The sequence below is a fragment of the Calonectris borealis genome, chromosome 7 (assembly GCF_964195595.1).
Source record: "Calonectris borealis chromosome 7, bCalBor7.hap1.2, whole genome shotgun sequence".
NCBI lineage: Eukaryota > Metazoa > Chordata > Aves > Procellariiformes > Procellariidae > Calonectris > Calonectris borealis.
Window position 1 is genome coordinate 6,135,098 of NC_134318.1, and position 24,553 is coordinate 6,159,650.

The 24,553-nt window shown below is 56.7% G+C and overlaps 3 protein-coding genes and 1 non-coding gene across 4 annotated transcripts; 1 reads left to right on the plus strand and 3 right to left on the minus strand.

Moving 5' to 3' along the window:
• Positions 1-984: 984 nt before the first annotated feature.
• On the minus strand, positions 985-5,175 carry NPFFR1 (neuropeptide FF receptor 1). Its single transcript, XM_075155412.1, is given in 6 exon segments — positions 985-1,792; positions 2,143-2,242; positions 3,064-3,360; positions 4,944-5,015; positions 5,018-5,153; positions 5,155-5,175. Coding segments are annotated over 6 exon segments (1,434 nt in total).
• An 867-nt stretch (positions 5,176-6,042) lies between these two features.
• LRRC20 (leucine rich repeat containing 20) lies at positions 6,043-14,571 on the minus strand. The gene is made up of 4 exons (XM_075155413.1): positions 14,408-14,571; positions 13,159-13,308; positions 11,420-11,587; positions 6,043-6,697 (listed from the first exon to the last, which is right to left on the minus strand). Exons 1-4 carry the CDS (start codon positions 14,487-14,489, stop codon positions 6,546-6,548), a joined length of 552 nt encoding a protein of 183 aa, XP_075011514.1. The 5' UTR covers positions 14,490-14,571; the 3' UTR covers positions 6,043-6,545.
• Positions 14,572-15,268: 697 nt separating this feature from the next.
• Positions 15,269-15,340, minus strand: TRNAE-UUC (transfer RNA glutamic acid (anticodon UUC)). The gene has a single exon. It is a non-coding gene; the product is annotated as a tRNA-Glu (tRNA).
• A 107-nt stretch (positions 15,341-15,447) lies between these two features.
• EIF4EBP2 (eukaryotic translation initiation factor 4E binding protein 2) lies at positions 15,448-17,458 on the plus strand. The gene is made up of 3 exons (XM_075154153.1): positions 15,448-15,640; positions 16,307-16,483; positions 16,567-17,458. The coding sequence occupies exons 1-3, from the start codon at positions 15,502-15,504 to the stop codon at positions 16,596-16,598; spliced, it is 348 nt and encodes a 115-aa protein (XP_075010254.1). The 5' UTR covers positions 15,448-15,501; the 3' UTR covers positions 16,599-17,458.
• Positions 17,459-24,553: the final 7,095 nt, after the last annotated feature.

The window sequence follows — 24,553 nt, forward strand, 5'->3', positions numbered from 1 at the left end:
ACATTAGGAGAAATGTCTTTACTGAAAGAGTGGTCAGGCCTTGGAACAGGCTGCCCAGGGAAGTGATGGAGTCACCATCCCTGGAGGTATTTAAAAGACGTGTAGATGAGGCCCTTAGGGACATTGTGTAGTGGGCATGGTGGTGTTGGGTTGACGGTTGGACTTGATGATCTTAGAGGTCTTTTCCAACCTGTATGATTCTATGATTCTATGATCCAGTATGGCCACGATAGCATGGTGTGGCATGGTCCAGCACGGCATGGCTTGGTCCAGCACAGCATGGCGTGGTCCAGCTTGGCCACAGCAGCATGATGTGGCATGATCCAGCATGGCCACAATAGCATGGTGTGGCATGGTCCAGCACAGCGTGACTTGGTCCAGCACAGCATGATGTGGTCCAGTGTGGCCATGGTGGTATGGTGTGGCATGATCCAGCATGGCCACGATAGCATGGTGCGCATGGTCCAGCACGGCATGGCTTGGTCCAGCACAGCATGGTGTGGTCCAGCTTGGCCACAGCAGCATGGCATGGTCCGGCACGGCATGGCTTGGTCCAGCACAGCATGACCATAGCAGTATGGTTTGGCATGGACCAGCATGGCCATGATAGCATGGTGTGGTCCACCAAAGGACTGCATGGTTCTCCATGGCGTGGCCAAGCATGGCACGAGACAGCCCGTTTGCACATGTCCTCCTCCACCGGTCCCCGCTCCCTGTGCTCCCCGGCCCCGTGCCCTGGCCGGGGCTGGGGAAAGGGGGTGCTGGCAGGGCACGGGGGCCCATGGTGCCAGGGGGCTCAGCTGGTGGCCCCCCTCTGCCCCTCATCCAGGACGGCGCTGCTGGGGGAAGCGGAGGAGCCAAGGCAGGGACATGGCGTCAACAGGACACGCCTTTATTTCGATGACTCATGGCCCATGACGTGGCTGATCCCCGTTCTCCACCCCGCAAGCCCTTGGTCCAGAGGTGCCCGGTGGCCGTGGCTGCTCAGCCGTCCCACGCAGAGACGCCGGCACGGCGCGGCGCCAACGGCCCCGACTCGGAGGCAGGCGGTGAGTCACTGGCCCGCGCCTGGGTGAAGACACGGTTGCGGGCGCCGAAGAGGATTCCGCGGCCGTGGCTCCTGGGGGCGTAGGGCCCGCGGTGACGATGGCGATGGCGGTGGGGCGAGCAGAAGGGGGCCCTGAAGGCCTCCTGGAAGCCCCGTCGGAAGTTCTCGTTGAAGTAGCCGTAGATGATGGGGTTGGCGCTGCTGTTAAAGAAGGCCAACCAGTGGGCGAAGGGGAAGACGTAGACGGTGACCAGGCGGAGCTGGCCCTCGCTCAGCCGCCCGTAGTCCGTCAGCAGCATCAACGTCCAGAGGGGCAGCCAGGAGAGGGTGAAGAAGAGGGCGACGATGATGAGCATGTTGATGACCTTGGCCTTCCTCCGGGAGACTCTCCTCCCCTCCGGCTCCTCTCGGCCGCAGGCAGGTGCTGTTGACTTGAAGAGCTTGAAGGCGATGCGGGCGTACATGACAACGATGAGGGCGAGGGGGGCCACGTAGATGTGGGAGAAGAGGACGGTGGTGTAGATCCTCCTCATCCCCGTCTCAGGCCAGGCCTCCCAACAGGAGTAGAGGGGGTAGGAGTTGTTGTAGGTGTCCACCATGAAGTGGTGCTCCTCCCTGGTGACGGTCAGGGTGATGGCGGCGGGGCACATGATGAGCAGAGCCAGCACCCAGATGATGGCGATGGTCACCAGGGCTTTCCTCAGTGTCAGCTTCTGCCGGAAGGGGTGGACGATGCAGCGAAACCTGTGGGAAGGCAGACGGTGGTGGCTTTGGACACCTGGTGGGATATCCCTGGGGAAGGAGGGTGGCCAGGACCCGGGGGCGGGAAGGGAGGCTAAGGTGGGTTGCTCTTTACATATGGCTTTTGGTGGCAGAGATAGGTTGGGATCTCTCCAGCTTTGGTGTTTTCAGCCCAAGGTGGGGAAGGACACCTTGCTGGGATGCCCCATGGACAGCTCTGAGGTCCTCCTGGAGAGCTGGGCCACGCTCCTGACATCCCCAGGAGTTTTCCCGTGATGGAAACCACACAGGACACCCGAACATGCTGGGGGTGGCTTAGTCCCCATGCCCCCACATCCCCGGCACCAACGTACCTCTCCACGGCGATGGCCACCAACGTGAAAACTGAGGCGGAGACGGACATGCCCTGCACCAAGCCGCTCATTTTGCACATGGCGTTGTCGAAGGGCCAACCTGCGAGGGGACACCGCGGAGGTTCTAGGTGCCTTTGGCTCAGCCGGGTCCATCGGCAGCTCTTTCTAGATGTCCCCATCCACCATGTTGGGCTGCTAAATCCTGCTCCTAAGGGGGGGCTGCGTTTTTGGCTCATACAGAGATGGCCTTTAGCAGTACAGATGCGTGGGGAAAAAACCCAAAATTGGTAAAAAACCTGTGTATTACGCTTCTTAGAAACTCAAGGAGTTGTCATTTCTCCTACCCCTATGTAGGGCTCTAGCTGTTATCACGGGGACCGACCTTGGGATCCTCGATCAGAAGGGCTTTCATCTTGTTTCTTGACCCCCGCTAAGGCGTTGGCAATAAATAAATCACACCCCGTAATAAATAAATACAGACTCTGCCCTGTGCCCCGGCTACTGCTTCGGCTAAACTCTACCAACCATGCCAATGCCGCGCTTTATCTTCGGAAAGGTCAACGGGCAGCGCTGAGCCAGCGCGGGGAGAAGATTGATGGAAGAAGAGGGTTTTTTTCAGTGCTGCTTGATGGAGAACAGCTGAACTTTAAATAAAGACGTAAATGCAGCATTAAGGTCATACTTATTTTGCCAAAAAATGTCCAAAACCTTAAAAAAAAAGGACTTTTCCCCCTAAAATAGTAGGTCTAAATGAAATGATACCTTTCATCAGGTGTGTTGAGTGGCCACCGCCTGCCCTCCTCATCCTCAGCCAAAAAAAGCACCCACGGGCAGGAGAGGTGGGGGTGGCCTCATGTGTGGGGGGCAGAAGGTGGGTGATGTTCCCCACCGATTTCTCTCCCCCCCCACTGCCCCGCTCACCCGTGATGAGGTTGTCCACCAAGGTAGTGGGCATGCAGAAGATGCCCACCAGCAGGTCGCTGATGGCCAAGTTGAGGATGAACATGTTGGTCACCGTCCGCATCTGGCGGTTCTTCACCACGATGAAGCACACCAGGATGTTGCCGATCATGCACATGAGGAAGATGAAGGTGTAGGCCAGGATGAACATGGCGGCCACGGGGGAGGAGTGCTGGTAGTACGCTGAGAAGGTGTAGTTCTCTCTCAGGAGGTGGCTCTCGCTTGCGGTGGAGTTGAGCCAGCTGCCGTTGGAAGGGCCTGGGGAAGGGAAGGCAGGAAAATGAAGCTGGAAGAGGATAAAGCGATTATTCCCTTCATTTCTTAATGCCCTCGGAGGTGGGTTTTCATATTTATACCAGTGCCCAGCCTGGCCGGGATGTGTCCTGCTGGGATCATCTCAGTGCCCCAACAAGTCTCCTCCTCGTTAGGTTAGGTGGCCCAAAGTACCGCAGCACCTCAGCTGAATTATTATTTTATATCAGTATTTTGATGAGGAATTAAAGCAGCCCAGAAGACATCCTGTTCTCATGGGATTTTTTTAGGGATGATGCAAAGAAGAGAAACCCCTGTCCCGACACCGCAATGCTCCGGCGGTGCGGGAGCCGTGTCTGTGGGGTCCCCGGCACGGCCGACCTGGGAGCATCCCTGCTCCCGGGTGTCTGCTGCTGCTTCTCCTGCGCTTCCGAGGTTTGCAATTTGAGATTCCCTAAAATCTTCTTCTCCCCGGCAAAGCCGCAGTACCCGAGGGAGACGGGCTGAGGAGGAGGAGACCCTGCCCTCCCCTTCCATATAGAGCGAGGATTATACATAATTATGACCGTTATCTGGGACCGTGAGAGCTTCCGATGGAGGGGGGGTGGCATTTTGTCACTACAGATGTAACAGGGGGAGCAGATCTGTGCAGCACCCACCCTCGGCTTTCCCCAGCTTTACGCAGGCAGGGATGCGGGGTGCAGGCAGGGATGCGGGGTGCAGGCAGGAGCTGCCTGCAGTGGTGACGGGACTTACTCCAGGCAAACCCAGGCTGCAATTTTAAGGTAGAAAAAGGCATATTTTTGCTTTAAGGCTCAGCTTAACCACCTGCAGGTCAGCCCCGTTCTACGAAAGCACTGCAAAACCGCTGCATGGTGGGCGGCTGGATCATCCCCCCATCCCCGTGCCGGTGCTGGTGCTCAGCTCGCCAGCCAAGATGCTTTTCCCAGCCGCCGGGACCACCGGCTTTCCCGAGGCTCCGGCACACAGAGAGGCCTCTATACCCCTGCCCTGGGTGCAGAATTTGGCCAACGCGTTTCCAGCGGGGCTTCAGAAAGGCGGCGGGGGGGTTTGCAGGCACGGAGCCTCTGGGAGAGGCGAGGAAGCAGGCAGGGCTGCTGGGGCAAGATGCTCCGACCGGTCGGCATCAGGTGCACCCGCACAAACCGACTTGGTTAGCAGAAGCGATAACAAAAGAGATTGCCCAAAACCTGTGATATTAAACCCAAAACTTTGCTGGACTTTATCTCTTTGGGCTGCAATGTCTTGCAGCATTAGCGGGCGGTGGGTGTCCTATGGATGAGGAATCACAAGCGGTTTCAAAAGCGAGGCGGAAGATGAGGAAAGGAAAAGAAGGGGCTGCCAGGCACCGGGGATGGACGGAGGTGTCCTCCCTTCATCTCGGATGCGGTGACAAGGGACCGGGGGGGGGGGGGTACCGGCTGGGGGGGGCGATGGGCCACCCACCTCCCTGCCTGTCCATGGGAAAGCATCGCAGGGAAAGGTTGGGCTGGTGAAATAGGGGTCTGGAGGGGGGCTGGATACCTTTCTCGGGGATAAAAGAAGATAAATCAGGTCTTGGTACTCACCTCCACCGGCCCGGTCCGGCTCCGGGGGCTGCATCGCTGGCATGCGGGCGGGGGGGGGGTCTGCCAGCGGGGGAGGGGGGAGAGTTTGTCCCCGTCCCTCCCCCGGCCCCCCGCCCGGGGCTGAGCCCCGGTGCCGGTCCCGCGGTGCCGCCGCGCCGGTTGCGGCTGTTCGCCGGCTGCAGCGGAGACGGGAGGGGGGGGCGGCGGCGGGGGGACAGCCTCCCATCGCCATGGATACCGGGGTACCCGCACGCACCCCCCCACGCGTAAGGCAGCGCAGCGGGGGGACAGTCCACGGGAGGCAAGGAGAGAGCCGGAGCAGGTTTGCTCCCTGGGGAGGGTCGGGTCCCCCCATTGTCACCCCCGAGGTCCCCACGCTGATGCTGACACTTGGTGCTTCTCGCAGCTCCAGCTGATGGCCGGTGTCCCCAGCAGCGTTCCTGCTCATCCCGGGGTGGGGGGGAACACGCTGGCAGCCCCAACACGAGTGGGGAGACCCCCCATCTTCTACCCCGTGTAAATCACCCACACGGTGGGGAGAAGCAGCACGGTCCTTAGAGATGCTGATCCTAGCCCAAAGCTGCTCCGCTCGGCTCCATCTCCTCCATCATCGCCAACATCAACAAACCCCCTTTTACCACCGTCTTTTACCAAAGTTTGGTTCTGGCAAGTCTAGAAATCAAATATTTCCAGGATTAACCGTTCCTGGCTGCCTCCAGCCATCCTCCAGCATTGGGAAGCTTAAAACCACGAAGGAGCAAACACGGGAGATGTTTCAACAAGGCATTTTGGGATAAGGGCTGCGATTTCTCCCAGGCAGCCAGCTGCCAAGGGACACCAGCGTGCCTGGCAGTGGCCTCCCTCCCTGCCACCAAGGAGTCACCCTCCCTGGGCTGTATCCCGAGCCCCACAGCCCATTTCTTCCTTGGAAAGAAAGCAGCACGACTTGAAGACCAACAGCACCCAGGAGGTGGGTGCACGTTGCTGGGGACACCCGTGGGGTGAGCAGTGTGTGGGGACCTGCTGGCACTGGGTGGCTTTGATTTCTATGGTGAAAAACCATGGGGGAAAAAAAAATTTTCTCTGGGAGAAGACAACTGATAACTCATAAATTTAGTGAATACAAAACAAAAAAACCCCCACACTTAGCAGGAAAACATTTAATCAGGCGTTTGGCACATCGCCGTATCAGCAATTCAAGGGGGAACCCTTAGAGCCGCAGGGATGTCCCCCACCCTCCTGGCCCCGGACCAGGGCAGCAGATGCTACCTGTCACCGGCCGGGTAGGAGGGATGCCGCCGAGCATCCAACTCCCCCCAGTTTTACCCAAACCTCGCATCCCGGCTCCACTTCCTGCCCAAGCGCTGGCAAAACACAAAGCGGGAGATTCCCCAGCTCGGGAGCTGGCAGAGCCATCCCTTCGCGGAGGAGCCCCGCTGCTCGCTTTTTATTAAGGAGAAAAAAAAGAAAAAAAAGAGGGACTGGCTGCCTCGCTGCGGGTTTGGGACAGAAATAGCGGCGAGGCAGGGACTGACCTAAGCCAAACCACTCTCGTAGACAGTCACCCCTCGGGAGAGCTCGCCCGGGCACCCCGAGACCCTCTCAGGCTTCGGGGACGGGCTCCTCTGGTGACAGCAGCAGGTCGAAGGGGACAAGGGGCCGGACGAGCAGCCGTACCTCGGGGCCGACGGGGTTCGCCCGCAGGTTGAGGCTCCGCAGCGATGCCATGGTGGCCAGCTTCTCCACCGGCACCTCTGCAAAAGAGAGCACCGAGGTGAGCACCCAACCCAGCGTCGGCTGCCGGGGAATTCGGAGCGGCAGAGGGGGCAAAAGCCGTGGCAAGATGGGCAGCCGGAGCAAAGCCCGCTCCCGCCGGTCTCCAGGCTTTTATCAAACCAGAAACATCATCAAATAATATTAAATTATATGACTATTCAAATGTCTTGGCAAGGTGCAAACACCATGATATTAAACGTGGACACTGCCCTCCCAGTCCTAAAAAAAAAAACCCTGCTGGGGTGCTAAACTGGTATTCAAAGACTTATTCCCTTATTATATTCCTAGTGTTGCAATTCCCAGGAGCCCTCGCCAGGCTAATGGGAGAGCACGTGCTCTTTGCCCTTGTTGGACAGGCTGCAAAATGGCTCTCGGCCATCGCCAGGCACCCTTCTATTTTGCAATTTCCATGAATTCAGGTGTTTTCCTTTAGAAAGGGTTTCTAAAGGAAACCCTATTTACATGGGGAAAAAAAAAAGGTGCCTTAACGTGAAGGTCTCTGGATGGTCCCAGGGCGAATCCACTGAGAGCGGTGGAATGAGACCGATACAAAACCCTAACCATTAAGATTGTTAAAAGATGATAGATTCAGCTTTTCCTTACAAATCTCAATATTTTGGGCTTGAAAAGCCCACCTGCCTGAGTTTACCAAGAACAATTTCTTTTTAATTTGGCCACCAAAATGACAAGAGCCTTTTATATCCCCAGCTCTGATTTCTTCTGCCAACACTTGGAGCAGAATAGCGGTGTTGTAATTATAGCTGGGTGGGTGATTATGCGATTTTTTAAACCATTAAGCTTATTTTATGCTGGAAAAAGACTCAAAGACCTTGATAGCTTTTTTTCTTTCGCCTCCAGAGATCCGTGGTATTTTCTGTAACATGTATTTCTTAGCAGTGCATCTCTCTCATCAGGCTGAGCTTCACATGGATTTTTTTATACCTCTTCTTTAAGGTGGATTTGTTCGCCACCACTCCTCCTGTATCGTTTTGCATTTTTTTTCCCCCTTGACGCACAAAAATCAATTTTTTTTGATAGATCTTCCTGTTTAATGATCTTCTAAGGCTATGCAGAGCGATAACCCCCACTTTGCTTAAATTTAGGGAGTTAAGGAAAGTATTTTAGGGAGCAAACCTTGCCCAGGGTGGGAACAGCCCAGCTCTGCAGCTTAATTCAAGGTAAGGAACCGTGGCTCGCTCCTCGCGTGAAGCAACAGGCAGGGCACGCAGTGCAGCCTATAGCTATACGGCCGTGCCGTCAGAGCCACAAACTCCTCTATAAGCAACCCGAAGCATCACTTGCCTGCTCCCCAGTGAATAAGGCACTTGCGTTTGAGCCTGAATTATTCATGCTGACTTCACCAGGTAAGCAAAAAAAAAAGGGGGAAGAAAAAAAAAAAGGCTTTTTCATAATTAAAGCAAACAGTAATTTTATCAGCTCAGAACATGATAATAAGTGAGTGAAAAAACCAGCTCCTTCAGATGAAAGGGCTGCCGAGGCATCGGGAAGCATCCAAGGAAACGGATATGAAAGGGCTGCTGAGGCATCTGAGGAGCTGGGTAATGAACACTAACAGCCCCGAAGGTCTCGCAGCCACGTACGGCTGCAAACTGAAGGCAGAAAGACCCTGCTCAGCTCAGCAGAGCCGCTTCCCGGTCACGTTTTGGCATTACCCGCATCCTTTGGTGGCCACCAGTTCCTGCCAGCCTCCTCCCAATCTGCTGATGGAAACCCACTCACTGGCTTCTCTACGGCTATTAACAAAGATGCATTTTCCATGCCGTTATCCCAAATTAAGAGTGGCTCTCTTTGATGCTCAGGAGGAGAAAATCAGTTGTTCCCATCAGCAACCTGCCCAGCCTTGCTGGTGGGCTCCAGCATCCCCCTGGCTGTCTCAACCTCTTCTGCATTAAACCATTAATCAAGGAGTGAGGGAAAGAGAAACTGAAGCTTCAGGCACCAAAAAAACCTCAGGAGCTGAAAATGCTTATTGATATCCCTCTAATGAGCAGGGAAAGGGTTAAAAGCACAGACATGAATATATACCTAGCTACACTCCAGGGTTAAGAGCTCATTGAGATGAAAAGAGCAGTTCATGGCACTAAATGTCTCCTTTCAGAGCCCACGGACTCCAGGCAGGCATTAATTAATCTCCTTTTACTCCTGTTTCCCTTCAGCTGGAGAATATTACCTACCATCTCCAGTTCAATACCTCTTCCTAGGTGACTCAGCCCTCTTTCAGCAGGGGCTTTTAATCTGGTTTAACAGCCCTGCTCTCAGCTCCTTCAGCAGTACCGAGAGGGTAGGGGAGGGCAAGCAGGACCAGGAATTGGCTGCAGGAGCACCAAAAACCAGATCATCTACAACCCTCCTGCTGCTAGAGAAAGCCCCAGTCCTTCCCCCAACCCCATCTCCCACCCATGGGCTGGAGAGCATCTTTCTGTCACCTACCAGGCTTTTATCTGGAGCGGGGGCCTCAACTCGTTAGTGGGCTAAGCGGTGCAACCTGGGTCCCAAATTATAAAAGGCAGTAAAATGCAGCTTTTGTGCTACTGGGGCAGCTCTTTGTTATGCTGGGCTGGCTGGAGGTGTGTGGGCACTGCTGCTGGATGAACGTTCAGATACCTGAAGAGCTTCTCTAAGGATGTGCTGGCTGCTCCTCCTGAGACCCTGCTGCTAAAACAGGGTCTTCAGCCAGGGGCGGTGGGTGAGTTGTATATGAATGCAGAGGGGGAAAGGGAAGATGCCATCTCCTACAGCCTAGCCTAAGATCTCTGGGGGTAAAATGAGTGTGAAGGGCTCAAATCCTACCTGGCTGTTAAGGAAAAACAAGTTAAATCACCAGTTAAATTCATGCTGATGGGCTCTCCTTAATGCTCCTTCCCCTGTTGTGCCAGGCTAGTGTGAGAGGAGAAGGTATCTGTAAATACAAGCTCATAAATAATAAGTAAAACTATATTAGCATATAAAAATGCATATATATATATATATATGCAAACTCATGTGCAGATAATTGGCACCAAGGCTTATCCTGCAGCCTAGCTGCAGGCTCCTAACACGCTGTGCCTGTGAAGAGCAGGGAGCTTGGTCCTTCTGCAAGCTCAGCTTTGAAGACTTGAGGGCAATCCAGGAGACTTCACCACAGTCCCGGAAGGTGAAACTGGGGATGAGATGCTTTTCCTTGGATGTGAAGGACTTGAGCTGCTGCAGCTCTTTGGGATGCTCTGGTCCCTGGGAGGCTGGCGCATGAATGAGCCCAGGAGATATTGGGGAAGGTATCCTGGAGTGATGCAATTACCCAAAATTTTGTTTCCCTGGCAAAAAATTGACTGTAACACCCCTGCCTGTCTAATCTCTACCTCTTCCCTTTCCAGAAAATGTGTAAAATAGGCTAATCTTACCTATTTCTGCAGCCAGACAGCATCGTGCTCATTTCCAAGGTACGTCCCTGAAATGTTTTAGCTTGAAATTGTTCATTTGTCATTATTTTTCCTGAGTCTGATAACAGTGGCTGAGGGGAGGTGACCCAGCCTGGCAGCTGGGTTTTCTATCTGCCCTCTCCCCACGATTAATCCAGCTGGGTACAACCCTTGACGCATCCTTTCCTCCCTGCATGTAAGCAGGGGAAAAAAAAATGCCACAAAAAGCTGTATTCCCTTCGCACGAAACGTGAAAGAAATATGAAGTTTGAAGACTTCAGCTCCTGCATAAGGTCTGATTGAAGTTGGCCAATTAAGCTCAAAAAGCGATGGAGGGAACTAAGAGTGAGACAGCTCTCTCGGGAAGGCGGGGGAGAAAAAAGGGGATGAGGAAAAACCACGTCTTTCGCTGGCTCTCGTGAAAGCAGTATTTAATGTCTTGCGTTTCTACAGGCATGGCCAGGGAGCAGCTGATGCTGTTAATAAAACTCGTGTTGCGGGGAGCAGCTTTCCCAGCAGCAGCTGAAGCCATCCCAGATAAAACAGCAAAATTGAGTGGACTGGGTATTCGGCTTCCCGGGGATCCGCGTGGGCTGTGGGTTGCTCCAGCCTGGGCTCTTTGAAAGCTCGCTCCTAAATAAATCCCTTTTTATCTGCGTGCAACAGCTGCCCCTTTTGGGGACTCCAAAGGCTTCAGCTTTGTGCATGAAAGATTTTTTTCTGACTGCAGGGTCGAGCGGCTCTTACCATTCCTTTAATTTGACTTTTTTTAGGGGATTTTGTAGTGTTACGGCTCCTATTTGCTTTGGGAAATGTTCAGGTGGGCTTGTGCCCTTACTTTGCCTGGCAGCAAACATCCCAGCCCAGCGTCCTCGGGGCTGGGTTCTGCAGTCAGGTCTATTTTTTATTAAATCTGGTGATTTTTAAGTCACAGCTGGAGCTGCCTTTGAGTCCCATATCCCAGCGCGATGAATAGGGCGGCTTGAATGGGGCTTGATTCCCCCCTACGCCTGCGACAGCTTCGCCCCAGGAGGCAACCTCAGCGTTAGCAAAAGCAAGCGGCTAACGAGGCTCTGTCTATTTAACATCTCCCGTGTGCCCTTTCCCCTGCCAAATTCACGCTCCTTTTGCCGGATGACTAAAAGCCATCCCTCGGCTTGGCTGCATCCGTAGGGGGGTGGTGGACCACGAGCAAAGCTTCAAGCCAGCATCCCTCCTTGCCCAGGGATGTGGATCGGCATCACCGCTGGGGAATGCAGTTGGGGAAAAGGTCCTTCTCACCTGCGATCTCGTTCTCTTCCAGGTTGATGGTTTCCAGGGCGGCGACGGCGGCCAGGGGCTCGGGGAAACGCCGAAACCTGTTGCGGGAGAGGTCGATGGCGCGGAGGTGCAGCAGGGAGGTGAGCTCCTCGGGCAGGCGGTGCAGGTAGTTGCCTGCCAGGTTGAGCTCTGCGGTTTGGGGAAGAGAGGAGGGAGGTGGTGGGATGGAGGGGGGGTGGGAAAAAAAGATGAGAAAATAATTCATGCATAGCTTAATTTACAGCCTCTGTCCCCCATGAGCTGCCAGGTCCAGCAACGGGATTCCAACTCCAAAGATGGGATTTTTTCGCTCATCTCCGTGGTTTGCCATCATACTTTTGCCTGCTGTGAATACCGCTTTTAGGAGCGATGTGTTTCTTGGCTTCCTCAGGCTTTCCTAATGAAACCCGTGCAGCATTTCGCAAGCAGGGGCTGTAGAAATAAGCAATATTTCGTAGTAAAGTCAGTGCAATTCCCCTCCAATTTGTCATGGCTTAAGGCTAGTTTTCTATCTTCACGTGCCTGAACCTGTTCTGAGATATAAACAGAGTGGTGGAAGAAATGTATTTATATGTGAAAAATATCTATTTTACAGAGTTTAACCCTAAGAAAGGGTCACTCCTGCATGAAAGGCCATTAGCCATGGGAACGGGAACCCAAATCCCGCTATCCCAGCACCCTTCTCCAGTGACACAGGGCTTTCTGCTCTATAAATACCCACGCAAGCTGCCCTGCCCCTCCTAATACCTGGTATTTATAGGTCCTGCCTTATTCAGGCTGGTGCGAGGCTGTCCCCAGCCCCGGGGTGTCTGTCCCCTGCAACAGCCCTGCTGAGGCCTGGCGTGTTCATCACCGGAGTGATTTGTCCACTGGCGGAGCAAAGCCCTTGCTGGGAAACGAGACCTTTTTTTTTGCCTCAGGGCTCGCTGTGCTGTCTAGAAAATGAAAATTGATTTCCTTTGCTCGATATGATTCTTTTCTCCAGCCTAGGGGAGTTATCATTATCACGGATGATGCTCCAGCTCCAGTACAACACGGGAAGCCTCCCCAGACACCCACCACGCCGGCACTCGTATGAGCAAAATATTTTCTTTTAAAAGTTGCCAGAGCTCCGGGTGCTGCTGCAGGCAGGCAAAGCCCCGGTGCAGTTCCCCAGCGTTGAAAACCACGGTGCTGGATGCTCTAGCAGGTTTTAGCAGGTTAGCTTCTGGCTGCTTTCGCTGGGCTCCGCAGGGACGTGTCCCCATGGCACCAGCCACGCACTAACGACCATTCCCGTCTCCTGCAGCGAGCAACTATCACCGATATCTCACGATGGGGGCCAATTAGCCAGCAGCAACCCAGCATGCCTTCTGCAGCCTGAAATGCCCCACCGTTATGCCCAGGCTGCCTTTCTTGTCCTCTTTTCATCCCCAGCCCCATCCTCGGAGGGAGATGGAGGATGACGAGCCACCCTGCAGCAGCCTGGCCGCTGCCGAGAGCTGCTGGAGGTGGCAGGGCATGAGTTCGGGAGGGTGGGTGAGAGCAAAACCAGTGGCCTTTTCCTGCGACGGCCGGAAAGGGTAAAGGAAAATGGATTTTTGGGGAGGTTGAATTAGTGCTTGGAATGAGGCGCAAGCGTAGAGGAGCAAAAACTGCGGTGGGGAAACTCTGGTGCTGTGCCCTGTCTGCACTGGCCTGGGGGGTCTTTGCTGGGCCCAGGGGGTTTGGAAGTCCCTTACCTCTCAGCTGGCTGAAGGTGGTGACGAATCGGCTGGTGAGGGACTTCAGCTCGTTGTTCGCCAGGGAGATGCGGTGGATTCCCTCGGTGACGCTCCTCATGGCTTTGTAGATGCCGACGGGGAAGGTCATCAGCTTGCAGTTGGCCAGATCTGCCCCCGGAGAGACCCAGGCACCTTATAGTGCACCCCAGCTGGGATGGAGCAATGCTTTCCATCTTGTTTTTTCCCTCCTTAATGCTCGATTCGCCCGTCTGGGTGCTGCCACCCATGGATGCTGTAATGTCCATGGCAGGGATCTTCGCAGTCGCTTGCACCAGCACCCATGGCTTGTTCCCATCGGCAATGCGAAGGCGGGTCTGCCTTCGGTGTGCTCAACCCCAAATCACGTTGCATCTACCTCCACACTGCGAGGTCCTTCTACAAACCCTCAGCCAGCCTGTCCGTGGCTAATAACGCCAGTAATCCCCCTTCCCTATGGCCCTAACCCTCCGGGGAAGGTCGAGCATCACCGGGATACTTTTTCCACTGCTGGTGGAGCGGGGCTTTCCCTGGGCATCTCCTGGCTGGATTTCTCATGGGGATGGGCACTTGCCCCACGGCAAGCAGCGGGGAGGGAAGAAGATTTGGCTGTGCTTCTCGTCTGTTGGCATTTTTGTTTCTGTGTTTCCCTTCTCGGGAAGTGCCAGGGGATGGAAACGCTATATCCCAGCCCTGGGATGCCCAGCGAGGCTCTGCCCCCTCCCTAAAACCATGGCGGGGGCTGCACAAGCCTGGTTCTCCCTGGCTCAGGAGGACGTCAAGAAGCTGAGCGATGAAGCTCCGAGCCTCAGCGGATGCTGGTTTATACCCCAGGGCTGGGAATCCAGCGTGAATAAAACTGAGCGGCTTTCATCTCTTGCTTTTGATGAACAGCGCGTGGGTGTCAGTATTAGCTAGAAAGGGGGAAATTGCAGAAAAATCTGACAAAGCGATGTGGGTAGATGTCTGGCTCCTGCCATCGCTTGCAAAGAGGGACTTTATCCCTGGGGCATGTCCTATGGGATTATGTGCCATCGGTGGGAACCCACTCAAGTTTTGGGAGGGCGGGGAGCCCTTTGGGGGAGCCCTTCCCTTCCCCAGGGCTGCGGGAGCCTCGGGCGCAACACCCAGCTTTTTTTAGACCGTGGCAGCAAAAAATAGAGCCCTGCTCCCGGACACCTGATCCTTCTCCGAGCCCCAAGCAGGAGCCGAGCCGGAGCGCCGGGCTTACCGAGGGAATCCGTTTTGTTCTCCACCGTGTCGTTCACCTTCCTGGCCACCCGGGCCACCGCCTCGCCCATCCTCTTCTGCATGCGGGCGCCCGGTCCCGCCGGGGACACGCTTTGGCCGGGGGGATCCACGGCCAGAGGGAGAAACCAGCCACTGCGGCCTCTCGGGAGAGGGATGCTAAAAATAACTGGCGGGATCAGCGTTCCCGAGGGAGGGAGGGAGGGAGGCAGTCTGTGCTGGGGCTGGCATGGCCCTCAGGGTATGAGATTCCCAACTTTCCAGGATGGTACGTTTGGGATATGGGGATGCATCCCCTTTTCTGGTATGGGGTACGGGGATGCATCCCCTTTTCTGGTATGGGGTACGGGGATGCATCCCCTTTTCTGGTATGGGGTACGGGGATGCATCCCCTTTTGTGGTTTGGGGTACGGGGATGCATCCCCTTTTGTGGTTTGGGATATGGGGATGCATCCCCTTTTGTGGTTTGGGATATGGGGATGCGTCCCCTTTTCAGGTTTGGGATGTGGGGATGCATCCCCTCTCCTGGTGATCCAGGGCTGGTTGTGGCCCTCAGGGCACAGGATTCCGAAGTTTCTGGGTTGGTACTTCAGGATATAGGGATGCGTCCCCTTTCCTGGTGATCTGGGGATGGTGTAACCCTTGGGGTGTGGGATTCCCAACTTTTTGTGTTGGTACATTTGGGATATGGGGATGCATCCCCTTTCCTGGTGACTTTGATCAGCTCGCCTCAGCCAAAATGTTTTGGCAGAAGGAGCCATGGACACGACAACCCGCCTGCACAGGGGGGGTCCCGGCGGAGGACGTGACACACCCCCCCTCCCGGCTCCAAAAGAAAACGCTCTTCCCACGCCGGGAGTCGAACCCGGGCCGCCTGGGTGAAAGCCAGGAATCCTCACCGCTAGACCACGTGGGAGGGCGCGGGCAGCGCCTCCCGCCCCCGCGCCTGCCCCCTGCCGGCGGCGGGCGGAGCGCGGTTGCGCGGCGGCGGCGGCGGCGGGAGGGGAAGGCGGGCGGGGGGGGGGGGGGGGCGGCGCCCGCTCCGCGCCGCCTCCGCGGGGACAATAGCGCGGGGCCATGTCGTCCGCCGGCGGCCGCCAGCCCAGCCAGAGCCGGGCCATCCCCACCCGCACCGTGGCCCTCAGCGACGCGGCGCAGCTCCCCCCGGATTACTGCACCACCCCCGGCGGCACCCTCTTCTCCACCACACCGGGAGGTAAGCGCCGGGACGGACCGGGCCTGCGGGGCGGCGGCCGCGGGGCCGCGCCGGGGGAGCGCTCCCGCTCTCGAAACGCCGCCTATCGCGCCTATATCGCGTTTATATATCGTGTCTATATAGCGCCTGTCGCCGGTTGTCCTTAAAGCGAGAGTTTATTTCCGGGGCGTAACGGGGGGTGCGGAGGGTCCCGGCGGGGGCGGGAGCTGGCCGCAGCGGGAGGTGGGCACCGGGGGGCTCGACGCCCCACGGGGTGTCGGCAGCGAGGGGTAGGGGGGGGCTCTGCCCCCCACCCGCTTTGACCCCCCGGGAGGGGAGCATCCCTGGTCCCCAGGCGGGGGAGAGGGACGCGCGGGACGTTTCGGGGTGCTGCATCCATCGGCATCCCCGGGATAGACGTTCCCACCCCTGCCATGAGTTTGCCAGGCCTCTGCGCGGGGACGGTACCCAGGTGCCGCCGGGGGTGTTTATCCAGCGCCGAATTATCGCCCGCCGTGCCCAGATAAGAGCGGGCAGAGCGGCGGCACGCACCCCCGCCGCCCTCCCCGCCTATCCTTGGGCTGCGGCGGAGGTCCTTGGCCCGTCCCGCCGGGAAAACTCCTTCTGCAAACAAGCGTTGCCGGGCCCGATCCCCCCCCCCTCAACCTCCTCTCATCCCCATCCCAGGCACCCGGATCATCTATGACCGCAAGTTCCTGCTGGATCGCCGCAACTCCCCCATGGCCCAGACCCCGCCTTGTCACCTCCCCAATATTCCCGGTGTCACCAGCCCCGGCTCGGCCGGAGAGGAGCCCAAAGCGGACGCCAACAACCTGAACCACCAAGAGGGGAAGCCATCCATGGGTAAGGGAGCCCCGGGATGGGGTGGGGGGATTTGGGGTGACCCCCCCCTCCCAGCTAACGCTTCTCCCCTTGCCTCTCGCCAGGGGACGACGCTCAGTTCGAGATGGATATCTGAGCGGGAACCACGGAGAGGCAGCAACTCCCCAGACCTGTGCACACCCCATTCGGCTTAGCAGGATCCGTCCCGGCGAGGCGGAGGCGGCAGCGGTCCCCGCCGGCATCCCCCTTCCCGCCCGCCTCTCTCCCCCCCTCTTTCCGGGGAGCGCGATTCTGGCTTCTCCCCCTTTGCGGGGTGACCGGTCCCAGCATGTGCCGGATGGAGCATCCCTTCCGGATCCGGCCCTATTCCTCCTCCTCTGCCCGCCGGCAGCCTGATCTCCGCCGGGCTTCTTTTTAAAACATCCCTTTGCCTCTTCTGCCTCCTCATGCTCCCCCTCCAAAAAAAACCCTCCCGTTACCCCAAACCTCCCGTTGCCGGCAGGTTGGCGATCCGGAGCTGCGTCATCCCCTTTGCTCCTTCTCCCGGAAAATTTGGGCAGCCTCTCGGGAGGAGGGGGAAAGCGTCGCTCCTAAAACTGAGCGCCCGCTCGCACCCCGGCGCAGGGATTTTTTTTTCGGTTCCCCCGGGACCTGCTGGCATTCAGTGGAGGACAACGTTGGCAGCCCGTTCTCTTCGGTGCTCCGGGCGCCCGCATCTCTCTCCTACACGGATTTCTTCCGTCTCGGCCCTTCGACCGGGGGCTGCGTCCCCGACCCACCAGCCAGGACTCAAAGCGACGTAGCCATATGTTACAAAAAACCCCCTTGCTTTTATTTTTTTGGTACTAAAAAGGGGCACTTTACCGGCAACGCTTCTTTTCTCGGGCTGGGGACAAGCGCCTCCAGGAAAGTGCTTTCTAGTGCTTTTTTTTTTTTTTTTTTTTTTTTAATCCCCCCCTTTAAAATGTGAATAATACAGGAGCGAAATCTCTCGGCGCTGTTGGATGTCTCAGGAATAACTGGGCGCCCGGGGGGGATGCGGGGTGAGACGCCGCAGGGATGTGGTGCTGCTTGGGTTGCAGAGTGTCGGTGCCGGCGTCGGTGCTGTCCTCCCCTTGCTTTTCACACCGGGGCTTCCCCCAGCCAGGTCGTGCTGCCGTGGATAAAGGGTTTCCGAGTTAAACTCCCTGCCGCCGGCAGCTTTGCCAGCCTGGCACGTCCTGCCTGTCCCCGGCATCTTGAAACCTCTCGGAGATGGGATTATTTTTTTTTCCCCTCTCTCGGTGCGACTCTCGCCTCGAAGAGCAGCGTTTGGTGAGGGCGTGCGTGGCGGGGGACGCCGCGGCGGTGCCGTGTCCTGCCCCCCCTCCCCGAGCCCGCCAGCCCCCCTGTTTTTTTTTTTTAGCTGCCTTTTGGGAGCCATCAACAGCTTTGCAACCTTCTCAAGTGCCATTTTATCAGCCCCCACCTGAGTGCCTGCTCCATCCATCCTTCCTCCCTCCCTCACTGGGGTCCCCCCTTCCCGGTACCCAGCTCCGGGGACCCATCGCCTGCCGGGGCGGTGGCTTTGCGCGCCGGGGACGGCTACGTCCCACGCCGGCATCCGTGCTGCAGGCTTTGTGCACTTTCCATCCGGTAATTTATTTCTCTAGGTGTGTTTGGCGCAGGTCGGCGCGGCGGCTGGTTGCGAGCTCCCATCTTCCAGCTGCTTTTCTCGCGACGGGGGGGGAGGGCTGCCGCTCGTTTTGGGGGGGAAAAAGCAAAAAAAAAACACCAAGGGAATGGGATGTCTCTCCCATGCATGGGTGGCGCTCGGTGGGACGCGACGTGAACTTGTAGCCGGCCGTCGTAGGCGCGAGAGTGAATGAGTGCAAGTAGAAATATGTATATGCGTGTGGGTGGGTGGTGATAAGACACACACAAATATATATATTATATATAAATAAATATATTTTCCTTAAAACAAAGATCCTAGGAGGTCTGTTAGGTCCTCGGATCGAGGGAGCGGCAGGGACAGGGGATGAGGACATCCTTTGCGGAGCGGGGACGGCCACCGCGGATGCAGGGACCCGGCGCCCTCGGCACAGCCACTCGTTTCGGGAAACCTGCTCTCCAAGCCGAAAAAAAAAAAAAAAAGAAAATAGAAAATATCCGAGGACAGCTTAACTTACGGACAGGAGCTGGAGAGAAACCACTTTTTTTTTTCTAAACGCCCCCTTTCCCGACCTCCTTTCGTCTCCGTTCCCCATCCCAGCGACTTTCTCCCGGTTCTCTTTTATAACCGGGCTCGGGGCTGAAGAGCAGGGAGGGAGTGCCTGGCCTCGCCGGGGCAGCTCCTCTGCTAGTCAGGGTATAGATTTGGGTTTTTTTTATACCGTCTCTTCAAGCAGGTGTTTGGGAGGAGAAAAGCTCTCGCCAGTGGTTGCTGTTACAGTGAGATCAATAAAGATCTTGGTTCTATTAAATCAAGGTGCTGGAGGTTTTTTCTGACCGTGACTCGGGGTGCGGGGGGGGATTTTCCCTTCCCTTTGGAGCAAACACTGCCTGGGCTTCACTCCCCTCGTGGGTCAACCCTCCTTCCTTTGTATTTTAGCTTTTTTTCCCCCCCCTTCCCAAATTCTTTAGGTCAGTTGCTTTCCAAATTTCTAATTTGGAAAAAAGCAGATGCAGGCCAAGGGCAGTAAATCAGGAGCGAGCCCCCGCCTCTTGCCGGGCATAACTCAGTGTTACAAAGAGCAGGGGATGGTCAAAGCCAGAACCAACAGCCAAGGGTTAAGAGGGGACTCGATTGCAAAATTTCCTGTTCAGAAAAATCTGGTTTTAACCTAAAAAGGTCTCCCACGTACAAAATTGCTGCAAATTGGTCATTTATCCTGCACCACCAGGTGCAAAAACCTATACAGACCTGGGCATCAAAGTAGAGAGGTGCCAAAGAAAGTCCTGCTTGGGATGTGTGCAAGCCAGGCTCCAAACGTGCAAAGAAACCCCTGAACTTAAGCCGAGCTTAAATTGCAAACCCCCAGCAATTTCCCACGTTGCTGCTAAATGCACGTTTGCACCAGCCCGGGGGTACCCCCCCCCGATGACCCCTTCCAGCCGATGCCGAAAGGAGCCTACGCCAGCACTCGGCGCCCGTCCCTGCCTCGCGAGCGCTGGGCACGTTCCCGAAATGGCAGCTGCGCTGCTAAGGCCGTCATTTAAACTGGGTTTTAGCTGCTGGGGGCTGCAAAGCTGTCGCAAAGCCAAAGCTGTCTTGCAAATCAGTGTTGGCCAAGGGGAGCAGGTGGGTATGAACGTGGGGGTACAGCCACCCCCGGGCTCATCCTTTAGGGTGCTGATGGACCTTAACAACCCTGACCTGGGGTCCCCCCATGCCCAGGAGGACATTTAAGCCCAGCCCCTGGCCTGGCTGCATCCCTCAGCCCGTGCTGAAGCCTTGGTTGCCCCATTTCTGCTGCTCCTGGAGGGATCCAGCCCCAGGGGATGCAGGTGGGTTGCCACAAATTGTCCTGGTCCAGGACAATTGTCACTATATATATATATTTAAGTTTTAAACCAAGTAGCAGCAAAGTCAGTCTTTTTATATACCGTCTGCTCTGTATTGGGGGGGATCTGAGCAGCAAAAGCCTTTTCCCCACCTCGTAGGAAGGGTGCTGCGACACGGGTGGGAGCAGGGCGTCCCCTCCCTCCGGCTGCAGCAGCCGGATCCTGGGGGGCCCTCAATTTTTGTGGGTGTCTCAGCAAACTACCGGTAAACCCGCCCGGGTGCCGTGACCCCCCCGAAAGCACATCACTTTGGGATGCAGACCCCGCGTGTGAAATACCGCGGCAACACGCCGCATTCTCGAACCGCCGGCGCCTGCTCGGGTCCCACGGGTGAAGCCGGGAGAGCGGTGTGGAGGGTGCCCAGGTTTGGGGGGACCCCTCGCGCACCCCGGCTTGGCCGTACCCAGCGTGGTCCCGCCGTGACGTCCCGTGGATGCGGGCGCATATTGCAGCAGCAGCACCTCCGCTGCGCTGGGGGCCCGGGGAAGGGCTGTCACATCGCGCTGTTACCCGGATTATTATTAAATGATGACTATTTAATTATTTTTATGACTATACTCTTGCTTCTTGCTCCTCTCCAGCCTGATCCTGAGTAAAAAAGTGGGATGTAGGAGGAGGCAGCGAGGAAACCCCTTCCTTCGGAGCAGGCACCGTTGCCTCCGGCTGTGGCTCCCCAAATTCTTGCTCTGCGGGTTGTTTCTGACCTGAAGTCTGTGTTAAAGGGGTGCCTAAAACCTGTCGGGGCAAAAAAAAAAAAACAGAGGAAAGCTGTGTTGCTTGGAAACAGGCAGCAAGGCTTTTTAAAAAATAAAATAAAATAAAAATAAGACATTTTTCCTTCCACCATTGAATGGGAGCGGTGGATCGTGGGTTGGTCTTTTTAAATTCTGCAATGTCTGCAAATTTTGAAGCGTGTGTACAGAGGAGAGGAGCAAGGTGAAAAAAATGCTGATGAGACATTTGGGAGCTCCCCTCTTCTGGGTTTGCCTTAGCCCATGCGATGCCAAGCTTAGGGGAGCGACAACTGTTTTCTTCCCAAATTCTGGGGTGCTTGGTTTTTTTTTTTTTTAATCCCGGCTTACAAAGCCCCCGCAGCGAGGTGCATGTGCCTGGGGAGCCCCGGCTTTTGGTGCTCTGTAGGGCAGGGGGAGTTTCTAGATGCTAATTTGGGAGCTAAAAATGGAGAATTTAAAAAACAAAAAAAAATTTCAGTCTAGGACTGAAGCTCTTAATTGATAGCGAGCTGTAAACGAACTAAACCGGGGTAATTCCACGTGCAGCGGGATGAATGAAACCTTGGTTGGATTTATAGCTCTTGACTGGAGTTTTAAACTGGAGTAGCTGCTGTCTGTGCTTGCGACTCTGCTGGGGTCTGCCCTGTGGCATTCGGCTGTAAAATTAGGCGGAATAGAGGGTATTTTGGCCGAGCCGAAGGCCGGGAGCCTGGCTAGTGTCTAGGATCCCGATTAACAAACTTTCCAGCCCTGCTTTCCAGCCGTTACCATTTTCGGACTGCCTCTGGGCTGCGTTTACATTCCTGGCCCTCCTTCCCAGCGCCGGTGAACGCGTTAATGCCGTTTTTCTCTTTTTCCTTCGACTTGTTGGTGTCCTATAAACATTTATTTGGCGACGCCTCCCGGAGCGGCGCAGCAGCCGTGGGTGGTGCTGGGTGCGAGCAAGGCTGTAGCGCCGGGGCGTCGGGGGTCTCTGGGGGAGGTGGGGTGGGGGGTCCTCCTAGGTGGGGTCCTCTGAGGGCTCAGAGGTCAACCCGAATGAAATGGCGGAAGGCAGTGAGGAGCTGAAGGAATTGGGTTTTAATGGATTGGCTAAAATGGCATCTTTCTGCGGCGGCAGAATAAGTGCGATGCCTGTTGGCAAGGAGGGAAGCCTGAAGTTCTCTCATGGCTTTACTCTGTGCTGTGATGGAAACTGGCAGAAGATGAGCAGAGCTTGATGGTGGCCCCGCTGGTACTGGCAGAGCCGTCGCAGGAACCCCCCACAGCACCTGCACGTGCTGGGGAGCAGCTGGGTGGGCAGCAGCCTTGTTCCCCCAGGGCATTTGCACGGCCCAAGCAAGGAGGGATTGCTCTGAGACCTGGGGACCTGGAGCTACCCTGATGTTTCAGAGGATGCCTCCAGGTCTACACCCTCTCCACCGGGGGATCAGGCCCAGCCAGCACGGGTTCCTGGAAGGCAGGTCCTGCTTGACCAACCTGATCTCCTTCTATGACCAGGTGACCCGCCTCGTGGATGAGGGAAAGGCTGTGGATGTGGTCTGCCTGGACTTCAGTAAAGCCTTTGACACCGTTTCCCACAGCATTCTCCTAGAGAAGCTGGCGGCTCACGGCTCAGACAGGTACACTCTTCGCTGGGTAAAAAACTGGCTGGACGGCCGAGCCCAGAGAGTTGTGGTGAACGCAGTTAAATCCAGTTGGCGGCCGGTCACGAGCGGTGTTCCCCAGGGCTCAGTACTGGGGCCGGTCCTGTTCAATATCTTTATCAATGTTCTGGACGAGGGGATCGAGTGCTCCCTCAGTCAGTTTGCAGATGACACCAAGTTGGGCGGGAGTGTTGATCTGCTGGAGGGTAGGAAGGCTCTGCAGAGGGACCTGGACAGGCTGGATCGATGGGCCGAGGCCAATGTATGAGGTTCAACAAGGCCAAGTGCCGGGTCCTGCACTTCGGCCACAACAACCCCAGGCAACGCTACAGGCTTGGGGAAGAGTGGCTGGAAAGCTGCCCGGAGGAAAAGGACCTGGGGGTGCTGGTCGACAGCCGGCTGAACGTGAGCCGGCAGTGTGCCCAGGTGGCCAAGAAGGCCAACGGCATCCTGGCCTGTATCAGAACTAGTGTGGCCAGCAGGAGCAGGGAGGTGATCGTGCCCCTGTACTGGGCACTGGTGAGGCCGCACCTCGAATCCTGTGTTCAGTTCTGGGCCCCTCACTACAAGAAGGACATGGAGGTGCTGGAGCATGTCCAGAGGAGGGCAACGAAGCTGGTGAAGGGCCTGGAGCACAAGTCTGATGGGGAGCGGCTGAGGGAACTGGGGTTGTTCAGCCTGGAGAAGAGGAGGCTGAGGGGAGACCTCATCACGCTCTACAACTACCTGAAAGGAGGTTGTAGCGAGGTGGGGGTTGGTCTCTTCTCCCAAGTAACAGCGATAGGACGAGAGGAAATGGCCTCAAGTTGCGCCAAGGGAGGTTTAGATTGGACATGAGGAGAAATGTCTTTACTGAAAGAGTGGTCAGGCCTTGGAAGAGGCTGCCCAGGGAAGTGGTGGAGTCACCATCCCTGGAGGTATTTAAGACGTGTAGATGAGGCCCTTAGGGACATGGTGTAGTGGGCGTGGTGTGTTGGGTTGACGGTTGGACTCGACGATCTTAGAGGTCTTTTCCAACTTAATGATTCTATGATTCTATGATTCTATGATTCTATACCCTGAATGCCTCCTGCAAGGTGGGAAGACCAAGCGTGGAGGCTCTGCAGATGGGTGGCTGTTAGGCCAGGCTGCTGTAACCAGCTGTGTTTGGGATGTGAAGGGGATGCTACGTACCCAGCCCTGCTTAGGGCAGCCGCTTCCCACCCTACTGGCGGTTAAGAGCCCTGGGACCCGCCTGTCCAACAGCGTGGGGGAAAGGAGATGTGCTGGGGCTGGCTGGGGGGGTCCGTCTCCAGCAGGCTGCAAGGAGGCTTAAAATTAGGAGAAAGCGCAGATTCCTCTGTAAGCTTCAGCTCTCAGCCTGCTTTTAAAAGCTGGGCCGAGGCCTTGCAGAAGCGAGTGCTGGACCTTTACTTTCCCCATGTGAGTTTTGGGGAGCAATCCCCCTTGGCGTGATAAAGTGCAGGGGCAGGGGCTCCCCACAGGCCCCCTACACCAGTCCCAGCCTGGATCCAGCAGCATCCTTTGCCCTGGCCCCCATCACCCCCTCCTCCCCCCATTTCTGGGGAGAAAAAGGGCGTTTTGGCTTTGAGAGGTGCAGGCCGTGCCCTGATGCTCCCAAAACTGCTGTTGTCCTTCTGAACCTGGCTGGGGTGGTGGCATCTGCCAGTCCCATGTCTGTCCCAGTGGGTTGTCACCAGGTTGTGAAGGATCGGTGTGGGTGGGGGGTGCTGTGTGCTGGGGGTCTCCAAGGGGACGGGTGCTGTGGCTGGGGGGTGCTGTGTGCTGGGGGTCCCCGAGGGGACGGGTGCTGTGGCTGGGGGGTGCTGTGTGCCATGGGGTCCCTGGGGAGATGGGTGCTGTGCGCCGGGGGGTCTCTGAGGCGATGGGTGCTGTGGTTGGAAGCTGCTGCATGCCAGGGGGTCTCCGGGGGGATGGGTGCTGCATGCCAGGGGGTCCCTGAGGGGGCCGCTGCTGTGGCCGGGGGGTCCCCGCGGGGCTGGGGGGTGCAATGCGCTGGGGCACCACGGCGGGGCGGGCCCCGGGGGGGGGGGCTGTCCCGGGGCGGGGGGCGGTGCTCGGCAGCCGGGGGGCGCGGCGAGGGGCCGAGCGGCAGCGCTGCCCCTCCTCCGCCTCCGCCTCCGCCTCCTCCCCCCGCCGAGGCT